The following is a 12,412-nucleotide window of genomic DNA, read 5'->3' as shown; positions in this document are numbered from 1 at the left end:
CAAGGGAAATGGAAAGGAAAACAGCATTAATTTAGTGATTAACTACAGTAGCTTCTCATCAAGATACTTAGGTGTATTCACCTTTATCCACCTTTCACCTTCCCTTAATCTCAATGAAGTTTCATGAGTTCAGTGCTGCTCCTATAACAGCCTTCCCTATCTTGTAAGAGTCATGAGATCTTTGCAAACATGAAACCAAATCACACACTAGGGATTGTAGGTAATTTTAATTACTTGCTGATTTATGCAAATGAAGGAAAATAAGACACTGAATTTGCTCTGAGTTACAGGCCAGAGCCATGTCACCTCTCCTAAATGCTACGTTTGGCATTAGCCCCAAGTGACAAGACACATTTAAGTAAGCCACATAGCAGAAGAGGGCTATGTTTGGATATAGCTTTTTACATATTGTAGAAATATTTGTATTGTCAAAATAGTGATAGTAAGGGGATCTAAGTGAGGCTAAATTTTTGAAGAAGAAAGCCTGAAGAAAGGCCTGTATGTAAAAACCTTTTCTTCTTTCTGACTAGGGGAGCAAGTCCAATAGAAGTTATTATCCTCTCCCTACAGATCTTGTATTAATGTGTTAATAATTATTGTGAGAGCACCCATACAGAATGATACATACAAACAAAGGTGACAGCCTGATGGCTGTGTAAACCAATTTAAGTCTCTACTGTTGGTGCTCATCTCTAAATCCCAGCCAGGACTGAGGTGTTGAAGAAATTTCTTGCGTGGATGGCCTGGCTGATTTTAATATGGCTGGTATTTCATCCAGTTCACAACAGTGGTAACAGTTGTATCATATCTCATCGAGCAACAGCTTTGTAGGCCCGTGCAAATGTTATAAGCTGTAACGTGGCCTTTCACACACAGTATTAAAGCCAATTGACATTAACTGCTCTCTAGGTATCATTAGTGATGTCGAACTTCTGTTCTTTTGCAGGTTCTATATTCTGTTGAACTTTCTGTTAGATTTCTGGCTCTGTAACTGCAGCAGTGGTGTATACCAGAAGCTAGTCTAATGCTTAGAGCTAGGTGTAACCATTTTATGTAACTTGATGGTGCTTTACAGTACATAGTTCACACAGATAGAATATATTCATTGGCTGAGGCACTGGTTTTCTTCCCAGATGGAAGGACATTTCTTTTGTAGAGTCCTTAAGATAAAATATCAGGAGTTCTATTTGTGTAGTCTCAGCAGTAGATTTATCCTCACAGTATTTACCTACTCAGGAATAACAGACAGAACTATGTGATTTGAAGGAAGGCTGCTGCTATGTAGTGATAGTTACACCAGACATTGTATTTCCAAGACTGGATTATATTGATTAAATACTTTCCAGATTAGAATACTATTGGAGTCTCAGTTTTGAGGAACACTGGTTTTCCCCAGAGATTATTGCTTTTCTCTCTACACAGGACAATTTCCATCCTAAGACCAAGGACCATATGTATTTCAGTGTACCAGGAGCATTCCAGCTGGAATCTTTCCTGTTTGATAGATTCAGAGAAATTCTTCTTTGGCATGGTTTATTTTTTTCACTGGCATGTCATGCAGGGTGCTCACAGAGCAAGTAATTGTTTCCTGACAGTTGCTTAAATGTCTTTCCTCATCATATGATCTCTCATTATGAAATTATTTATTTGAGTTTTTATTAACATTTGTGGATTTGGAATGATCACTTAATTTCAAACTGAAAGCATGGCAGTAATGAAAAAATAGCTGTTAGATGTTTGAATGCTGTATTATTTTGTTCATGCTGTAATTCATGGAATAATTTATGACAGTAGAATAGAGCAAAAAAGTATGACTTAGGTATGTCTTTCACATCACTAGCATATTTGATAAATGTTGTGAAGTATAGCTTTACTTCTCTGATGCAATTATGCATGAGTAAATGTGTATGTTTACATATTCAGCTTTCTGTTTTGTGTCCTGTTGAAGACTAAAACAAAGATGCTAAAATTAACTGCTAGTTTATTTTGCTTCGTTTATTTGTGGTTGAAATTGGCATGTGCAATTAGTGAATGCTTTCCTGTAAGGAAAGGGTACAGTTTTCAGATATAAAATACAGTCAGTTCCAAAGCAAAAATGTCTTTGCTGTGGATAACACTTTATAGTTAGAGTTCTGCGTTGTCCATTCTTGGCTGGTAAACAGAGGGTCTGAAGTAGCTGCTAAAACTCTATGTGGTGCTGTCACCTGGGATTTCTGTCAGACCTGGGCTATGGTGGGACATGGGATTTCTTTTGAAAATCTATTATCTTTAGGACTGTGTCTGTGTAAATTATAAAGAAAACTAGTCAGAAAATTCTGTGGGTTGTTGGTTGGTAGTCCTTCTCCTTCCTGCCCTGTGAACATAGCATATAGCAAAGTATTACAATAGCCCACTTGTGGTGGTCAGTCTGGTGCCCTCTCATATTGTTCAGAGTTAGGGAACCTCTGTACTACTGCCTCAGGAAAGTGGAGCTTCCCCAGTCACTGTGTGGACAGCCTGGTCCGCACCAAAATGAGACCTGAAAGTGGAATTCTACAGTGTCACTACAACATATACACATGTTTTTTTATTTTCTTGTGCTGTAAATCAGAGGGTAAATCTGTTGTTATTGTTGATGCACATAGTAATGTTACTTCTCTGTGTTTACAGTGTGGCACCATGGACCAGGGTTTGTATGTAAATCTGACTGAGAGAAATCTTCAAGATGCTCAAAAATTCTTCTTAATGCATGAAGTTGTTCAACCAGTTATTCCAATTCCTTACTTCATGGAAGACAACAGCCGATTTTCCCATGTGGTTGTGGATGTCGTGCAGGGCAAGGACATGCTTTTTCATATCATCTACCTTGCCACAGGTATGAACTCTGCATTGCTGTGATAACTGCAAAAGTTTGAGGTCTATGAGTTTCAATGTTCTGTGAATCAGTTATGAAATATGTGTAGTGCACCTTGAACAACAGCTTTGCCTCTTTGACAGCACTAATTCTATGTTTTCTGAGTAGATGAATTCAGCAGTCTGCAATGTCTTTGTTTATATTACGTTGTGAACTCAAATTATGGTATCTGTTTCCTATTTGGCTTTGAAGGTATGAAGCCTATGGTGCTCTTGAGGAAGCAAAGGGTTGGAAATTCTACAAACAGGACTTCACAAGTTTCTCTGCCTTTTATTCTTTTTATGTAGTTCAGAGTACAATCTCACAAAGATAAGATAGTTTAGGATCCTCTGAGATAGAAGTAACTGTACAAATGGCAAATGAAATTACTGCTATTGCTATTCCTGACTTTTTTTCTCACAAATATTTTATTATCCTTCCTTTTCATCTCATTTTTAAGTCATTCATTATGCAGTTTTACACCTTGCCTTATTATTTCCCATTTATATGTGAGTTTAGCAAGGAAAGAAAAATAATCCTCCACATAAAATTGACTTGGTTTGAAATATTGCTTTCTTGGTTCAAAATTTCAAGCGTCTTAAAAATAGAGAGGGTGTCAGGAAATGGTTTTTGCAGAACAAGTATGTCCCCAGATGAGATTGAAATACTAGGTTGGAATAAAATGTTTAGAGCCTCATGGCATAAAATTTAGGGTAGTTCTCAAATACTTAGTCCTATGCACATTAGTAGGCAATAGATCATCAAAGCAATGGTTTATTAATGTGCATAGTCTCACAGTGAGTAAGAACCAAATACAATAAATTTAGGGGAAGAATCTGTTGACCAACCAGAGGAAAAAAAATTCCTAATCCTATTTGTTTGATCTTGCAATCAATGAAGTACATTCCAAAATTGTGATTGATACAGTAGAAACTGGATCAATCCTTAAATTCCTAAAATTATGATTACTAATGACAATTGTATATTCTATAACTTATCATTTATCAAGAGCCCAAGAAAAATATGCATTGTGATTCAATATATGATTATATTTTCCCTTGAAAATATGATACTATTTTTCAGAGAAGATTGCTTCTTTGACTCTAAAGAAGTTTTACAGTAATTTGTCGCATTTGGGTGAAACAGTATTTCTTTACATATTATCCTTGTAGCTTTCTCATTGTGCTCCTTGAAAGATAGGCAGTAATATAAAAGCTTTTAATAAGTTAAAAATGTGCTTGGATTTGTCTAATTCTAGTCAAAACAGCCCACTGGTTGGTAAATAATAACATTTGAAGTGAAATCATGACAACACTAAATGCTGTTTGTATTGTAGAAGTCTCCTGACAGAAACTGATTTACAGAAACATGTACTGAATGTTTTTATGTGAAGAGACTATCACTGCATTGTGGGATATTTACATTATAATGGCAGCACCAAGAATGTTGCCGTTTTTCATAATTCTGATTGTGTTCAGTTTCCCTTACTGTGTTGCCTTTTATGTTTGATTCAGTAAGTGAGGATCTAAAGCTTTACTTTTCATAGTTTATTAATAAATTGTGGTCAGTAAAGATTCTAGGTTCTTTTCATACGTCTTTCTTGCTGGTAGTAAGATACTGTTCCTATACTTTTTATGATGTATGCTTGCCTTCCACTTTCATTCTTCTCTGTACCTCTGGTTTTGGTCGTTCATGGAAGTAGGATACTACCTTAGCTGAATCTTTAGTCTGACTCTAGCACATGCTTATATGTAATCAGATAGTGTATGTTTTATAAGTGTGAGAAACCATATAATAAAAAAACCCAGCTAACATTATTGTATTCTTGAAATTTTCTCGAACTAGCCAATTCCATTTCACTTCTATTTCACTGAATTTCAGTGGATTTTGTGGTTTCTGCTCCACTCCCCCCCAGTTGAGTGTAAATACTAAGCTTTATTTTCCAAGAAATATTAATATTCACTTTTCAGAAAAAGTATCTTTCTGGTAGATTTTGAAATTACCACATGTTTATATATAAATACCATAAATATCATATCTACAGCACATAAAGGTAGTTTAAAAATCCCAAGACAGCAAATTACACAGTGTCATTTACTTAGAAACTTATGATTTGAGGACAAAGGCAGTTTTTTACCTTCTTTGGGGTGCAGGTCATAATTTTAATTTCATGATATTGGTAATGATGCAGCATCTTAGTTCTTTGTGTTCCTTGTGTAGAACCTGTGGAGCAGTTAGCATTGAGTTTGCATCCTAAGCTGCATGTGATAAAAGATTACTGAGGAAACACCACTGCTTCTGTAAACAACAGAAACTAAAAGGCAGCAGCCTTAACTCTGAAAATATAAACAATAACTTTGAAAGCAGAACAAATGTAATAATTTTGAATTCCTCTAGTGTCCAGCCTTACTCCCACATACAGTGTCATCTGCCTCAAGCTCCTAACACCATAAAGCATGTGTGTGTCTGGGTGAGGTGGAATAATGGGGTTACAGTTACTACCAGACTGAGAGAGGTTGTCATTATTGTATCTTTTCTAATTTAATTTGCTTGCATTATTAAAAGTGGTGACAAACTAAATTTGGAGATAATTTTTTGCCACAATGCTCCACCCTCAAAAAACCCCAATGGAATGGTCTGGAGAACAGGCTGGTCTGCATTCAGTCCCTGGGAAAATTAAGAAGCACACATCATTGGAGCACACTTCTGTGGACGTGTGATGGAGAAGGTGATTTGAACATTCAGCATGGATTTCCCAAGGGTTCCCAAGACCTGACCAATCTGATTACTTTTTGTAATAAAATGACTGGATTTGTGCATGAGGAGAGACTAATACCTCAACTTCATCAAGACTTTTGGTACTGTTTCCCACAATATTTATATGTCCAAATTAGGATATATGATCTGTATGGACGAACAACTGGATTTATAAAACCTGCTTGGATGTCAGGCTCAGAGGGTAATTGTTAATGGGGTGTATACAAGTGGTAAGAAACTGAGTACTGTCCTGTTTAACATTTTAATCAGTGCCCTGGAGGAGGCAACAAGAGTACACTCTATCAAGCGAGCAGATGACACCAGACTGGGGTACCAGTAGTTACACTGGAGGACAGTGCTGCCATCCAAAGGACCTAGACATGCTGGAAAGATGAGCTAGCAAGAACCTCATGAAATCCAACAGGTGCAAATATGAAGTCCCAAATGTGGGAAAGAATAACTCTGTGCAATGATTGAGGCTGAGGACTGACTCTCTAGGAAACAGCTCTGCTGAAAGGACTTGGGGACTTTGGTAGACAGCAAGCTGAAGTTGAGCAAAGAGCACACCCTCACCGTAAAGAAGGCCAACAGTGTCTTGGGCTGTATTAACAGGAACATAGCCAGTAGATCTGAAGAGCTTAAAAGTATCTTAGAAGAGCTTAGAGAAGTAGATCAGAAGAGCTTATCCCCATATACTCAACATGCTTTAGACCACATCCAATTTTGGCCTCCCCTCAGTACAAGGACGTTGAAAAACTGGAGCAAATTCAGTGGCGGGCCACCTTCTGTTAGAAGCTGGAGCACCATGCCCTAGGAGGAGAAGCCGGGGGAGCTGGACTTGTTCATCCTAGAGGAGAAAAGGGTCCATGGCGGGACTAGTAACAGCCTGCAAATACCCGTGGAGAATTTACATGTAGAACAGAGCCAGGCTCTTCACAGTGGTGCATGGTGGGAAGACAAGAGACAATAGTCAGAGCATTTCAGACTGGATATAAAGAAAAGCTTTTTCACTCCGAGAACAGTCAAGCAGTGGATCGGATTTCACAGAGAGGTTGTGCAGTCTCCCATCCTTGGAGGTTTTCTAGACCAGACAGCAACCCAGTCTGTACTTTGAGCCCAGGGTTGGACTTGAGACCTCCTGATGTCCCTCCCAACCTAAATTGTCATTTATATGCCAGTACAATGTGCAAATTGGCTGGATTAAATTACATTTTCACTCAACCCTGTGATAATAGAAGTCATTGTACTTTCTGCTGCCGAAAGGAAAGTGCATTCAACTCTAATGTAAGTACAGGCAGTAAGCAATGTGCACCTAGTGGTGTAAAGTGGGATGCATCCAACCCATGGTGTGTGAGTTGTGCTCTGCATAAATTTTGAGTTATAATTCATTAAAACATTCTTTCAAAAATTGTCTTTTAAAATGCACAAAGCTGATTCAGTGGAAAGGTAGGCATATGGATTGAATTGAATACAAATGAATGCTCTGCTGTCTTTGTTACTTGAAAAAAAAATCCCATTCTTTGAAGCAGATGGGCAGTAGTTAAGAGAGAATTCTCTCTTCCTCCCCTCACATTCACTTACCTATCCACCCTGTTATTAGAATACAAATATTACAGAGGAGAATAACCCTGACAGTATAAAAGTGTAATCTAATTTTGTTAAACCTTAAATAGATATTATATTACTTGAGGAGAGACTGGGAGTAAGCAAACAAATGCATTAATATGCTGTGTCAACAGTCTTCATTTCCTAAACCTTTATCAAGTCATCATTCTGGTAGAAAATTCCAATGTGCTGGGATTTAACAGCTACTACTCATATCAAAAATATATTCTAGTACTTTGGAAACACATCTTAATCTTTCACTTCTAACACAGAATGAAGGGATATATCAATTCCTGAACATTTTGTGTTGCTTAGAGCTACAGCAGTGCTGCTGGCTTTATGCAGGCAGAGATCCCTAAAACAATTTTCAGTGATTCAGAAAGGGAAGTCAAGGAAAGCATTCACAGAAGTTATGAACTAAAAATCACCTATAATAGTAAGTTACATATGGAGCAAGCTAGAGAACAACCCAATATTCTAACAACTTTTTGAGTTTAAAAGACTGCTTCATTAGAAGAAAATCCAAGCAAAATGGTGCTATATGTGCTATAGTTTTGTTTCCCTCCTTTTTTCCTCCCCCCCCCCGGTTTTTTTTTCACCCTTTTATTTCTCCCTTTCATTTTAAATGCCCAGGTGTTCCATGGTTAAAAGCTTTGGCAGTATCAAAAGTTTTTCAACTTTTTCAACTTGAAAAAGTTTTCAAAGTGTTTTTTTCAGAAAACAGGACTCTGCAAGAAGAAGTAGCCTTTATTTAGAGGAGTGTTGCAAAATGTATGGATTTATTAGAATGAACGAGAAAATTATTTGGTATTTTGTTTAGTTTGAGAGTATTCTGAAAACAGTTTCTGGTTGCTGTTTCTTGGGACTTCAGAAAAGCTAATATTTGCAGTGTCTGAAGAGAAACTTGAAGGCCATATTTTAAAAATTACTTGGAAAAAATCCCATGTTTTCTCTCTTCTTCAGTCCCACTGGATAGCATATGTCCCCTCTGTGGACAGAGTTTTCTTCCTCAGTATCCTGAGTAGAAATGGTATGTGCCCAGTGGTGGATCCTGATTATTGGATTTTATAGTTTAGTATTGATGAAGCTGGGGTATGGCTCACTTACAAATAGAGTATGAAACCTGAAGAAAGATTTATTGTTGGCTGCATTTCATGTCTCTGGGTGGGTTGTTCACTGAACTAAACCTGAATTTTTATGTCATAAAGCCAGGTTTTATCTGAGGCTTAATGGTGACTGGAGAATATTAGAACAGGTTTTGAACTTCCCTTTCCAAAAAGTTCTGGAAAGTGGTTTTCCTCCATTTTAAAGGGGAGGAATTATCATTATTCTCTAGCAATGCAGAGAGTAATGATAAAAATAATTCTAATGAAACAATTGGAGAGGTTTCACAAAGAAATTTCAAAAGATATTTTTTGAAAATGCAGACTGATTTTTTATATATTTGCCTTTAGAAAGGTTATAACAGGTAGTAAATCACAAATGTAGCATTTTTCTCATGAAGCCTCAATGCTGTAGATTGTTCAGAAACTACTCAACCTCATGAACGGATTTGGAAGTATGCATGAAACTCAATTTGGAAATGCTATCAAAACAATTTGTATTTCTTCTGTTTGTCATACTAGATGGGATTAAATTGATGCAAAGTGTGCACAATTTGATCCCACTGTGATTTTTGTTACAGTTCTTTTTCCTTTTGTTTTTGTAATCACTATGCCACACTTTTTGCTAGGGAACAACCCAAGGTCTTAAGAAAAAAAGAAAAAGTTTTTGGGAAGAAATCTCAGATGAAATATTGTCATTTTCCTGGCAGACTACAGCTTCTGATCAAAGTGTGCAGCTTTCACAGTTTGGTATGCATGGTGTCCTAATATATGTAGTACATATTAAGTTACCGACCTTAAAATTATAAGTAAAAATATATGCTTATATGCATTTCATACATGGTGAAGAGAGCAACAAAGCCTAAACTGACTGCATTTTTCCAATTTAATTGTATTTCTGACTGTATTATATCAAGTGTGTTGAGGTTATTGGAAGTAAACTGTAGATAATTTTTGTAGAAAGGAGCTAGACTTTTCCTCTTAGTTTGAGAAGCACCTTTTTAGTCTAGAAATTACAATATAAATGCAATAATAAAGATCAAAGAGGTTGTAATTTGAGTCACAAGTCATGTGTGAATGTGATAGGTAGTCTATTTGTATGTATTAATACTTTGTATGTATTAATACTTTCTAGTTCAAAACCAGAAACAGGTAAATCAAGAGTGCAGATGGATTATGGGACATGTACACTGTGGCAGGCAGTTGTCTACCTTTTAAAACTATTTCTCTTCCGTTGTAACAGAAAACAGAATTGCTTTGTTTCTTGTGCCTTTCCTTGACAAAGGTTTAGTGTCCTTTTACACAGTTGTAAAGCACCCTTGCAATGGTTTTAAAACTAATTCCCTGAAACTTCTTATCCTTCTGACCTTACGCAATGTCATTGTAAGAGACTTGAAGCAAGGACAATCATCAGTTACTCTGATGTCTAAAACTGGTACATGGTAGAAGACACCAATCCTAACAGCAATATGATGATCTTGAACATTTGCTTAAAAAAAATAATCAAGCAGTAAACTGTAAAATTAATAACCTAATTCTCTGCTCCTTTTGCAATGACCACTACTTCATTCACCTTAGCTGAATGAATACTTTGTTTATATTCTTAATCTTTCCAGGAAGAGTTTTGCTGTGAAGTTTGAAAAAACATTTAAAAGATTGCACGGCTTTGTCTTCAAGAGGCTAATGTTCATTCTGGGATTTATGTGAATGTTACTAAGAATGCTTGCTATATATTCCTGCTAGAATATTTATGTTATTTTCCATGTAGAATATCTTTAAAGACAACAAAGGGCAGTGTAAACCGTAGCTGTTTTACCATATTATTTAAAGTCAGAAATGTTGATTTGCCACTGTCTTGTGTATTGTGTCATCTGTACTGGGCAAAGTGGCTTTAAACTGTTACCAAATGAGAACGGTCATGTCTAACGTCCAGGCTACATAGTTATAAATGTTACTACAGAGCTCAAGAGAATCAAACCCAGCATTTAAAATGTCCAGTATTACTGATTTCCCTTGGCTTTATCACCATGTGTAGATATAAATCATTTTGTCAGCTCCAGTTGGAGAGTGCTAAAGAGGTTTCTTAATAAATAGATGGCTCTAACTAGAGCTGGTTAAATTATTCATTGACAGCAATTTATATGTGAGAATCATGGCCCTTTATTTGGTTAACAAATTACCCACCACTTATTTGTAGTCATTTTTTGTTATTATAATCAACCCATAAATAGGTCATGATTTTGATTAGTTTGTTGCTGATATTTGCTCATATAGTTTGTTCGCATTTTAGGCAGCATGTCCGTGAATTGCCTGCTGCAAGTAGATGGCATTTGTATTCTGCTCTCTCCTGGGAAAAATTTAAGTAGGAGAAGCCCTTTTTTCTGTTCACAAATTATAATTATGTCTTTATAATTGCCCAGCTCTATCAGATAAAAGCCATAAATAAATGTCCAAAGAACATATGGTGTGTGCACTTCTGTGCCACCACTGGAAGTCAGAATTTCTGCAAGAACCAGCTACTGGCTGAAGAACAGCTGGCTCTGCTTGCATGGGAGCGAGACTAATGCTGGGGCCAGGGAGGGAAAGATTGTGAAGAGCTGGAGACAAAGTTTCAACCTTCTGTTAGAGACCAGCTCCTCTTTATCACAGTGACACTGAGCTTTCAAATCGTGTTTGATTACCTTATAGACTTAGAATGGCCAAATAGACTTCACTTCTTCCTTTCTATTTTTTTCTGGGACCATCACCTCTTCTTCCTGGCAGGGAAACTAGACTTGCTAACCCCTACATTCACTATTAGATAATTCTAATGCACAGAGTGTGAAGCTGCAAATGAAAAAGGAAGTGTCTTGCTGTCTTCAAAGCTAAGTTATCTATTAGCATCTAAACATATATAAATCTCTTGGTTTGTACCTGGTAGCGTGCAGTGCCAGTCAACAGGCTTGGCCCTAATTTTGAAAACAGCTATTGGAATTAGTCTTGTCTTGGGGCAGAGTTTGACCTGAAGACGTCTGTGTAACTCTTGCGTGAGTACCCAGTTAGTGTTCAGGATTCTTTCTGAGAAAAGTGGGGAGGAAGCCTTCCCTTTCAAAGGACTTGGCTGGATCAGAACTTTTCAGAAAGGGTTAGGTAACTTGGCATGTTGCTGAGCATTGTGAACATCTTTATAATGTTCTGCAAGGCCTTTTACTTTTAAAAAGCCTTTCATTTAGGGTGGACGTGCATAAGAGTGACTGAATGAACCTCTGCCAACCAAAGAAGAAAATAGAATAGTTAAATCATGGGGAGGAAAAAAAAAAAAAAAGTCTAAACTGTACATGATACTCATCTTTGACCCTAGGCAAAAAAAAAAAAGTTGGGTCACAAACATGATATTATATGGACAATGCTCAGTGTGAGCTGTCATTGAAGCAACTGTTAAATGGGATATTCTGTTGAACTCCTGGTTTTGTTAACTTTTATGAGCTTCTTCATTGTGCAGCCTTTTTCCCTGTAAACCTCAATAAATTGAAATGTTTACAACTGAGCAAATATAAGCAGTGCCACTAGTAGACAGTGGGGGTTTTCCCCAATAGTGTTTGTGGATTTTTCTTCCCTTGTGTTTACCCAGCTCTGGTCATAGGACAGGGCAAATCTTCATAAGCTAGAGAATTTCTTAGTAAAGAGTAAAGAGATGCCTTATTTACTTTGTTCTGTGACTTGTAAAAGTCATCAAAATGTGGAAATGTGTTATTCCAAATACTGTGGCCTTTGTGTGAAGAGTCCTGTAACCTGTGGACAGATTCACAAAAAGATAATGAGGTTCCATATGGATTTTACTGTATCAAGTCACTGGGTAACAGTCATAATATACGGAGCAGAGACTCACTTGTCTACAGATTCAATCTTCTAGTTATTTATTTTTCTTTCTTATCCTGTGAATCATGGAGATTTGACTCTACAACTGGATACCTTCAGGAGGAACAGGCATGACCACAACCAACATAGTGGTTAGATCACTTGCCTAGGAGATAAGAGTTGATTTTTAACTAACAAGATGTGTGAGGTTTCCTGGTTATTACCAGATGTCCCAACT

The 12,412-nt window shown here is 36.9% G+C and overlaps 1 protein-coding gene across 5 annotated transcripts in view; it reads left to right on the top strand.

The window, feature by feature from the left end:
• Positions 1–12,412, top strand: part of SEMA5A (semaphorin 5A) — a 348,842-nt gene that overhangs the window by 218,412 nt on the left and 118,018 nt on the right. For all 5 annotated transcript variants that reach the window (XM_074899498.1, XM_074899502.1, XM_074899501.1 and 2 more), the window contains one exon: positions 2,650–2,854. In XM_074899498.1, coding sequence (XP_074755599.1) covers positions 2,650–2,854 — 205 coding nt within the window. The remainder of the gene's footprint in view (positions 1–2,649; positions 2,855–12,412) is intronic.

Source organism: Athene noctua, chromosome 2 (assembly GCF_965140245.1).
Source record: "Athene noctua chromosome 2, bAthNoc1.hap1.1, whole genome shotgun sequence".
Lineage (NCBI taxonomy): Eukaryota > Metazoa > Chordata > Aves > Strigiformes > Strigidae > Athene > Athene noctua.
Note: the sequence above shows the minus strand (reverse complement) of the source record. Positions and strands in the feature narration are given on the sequence as shown.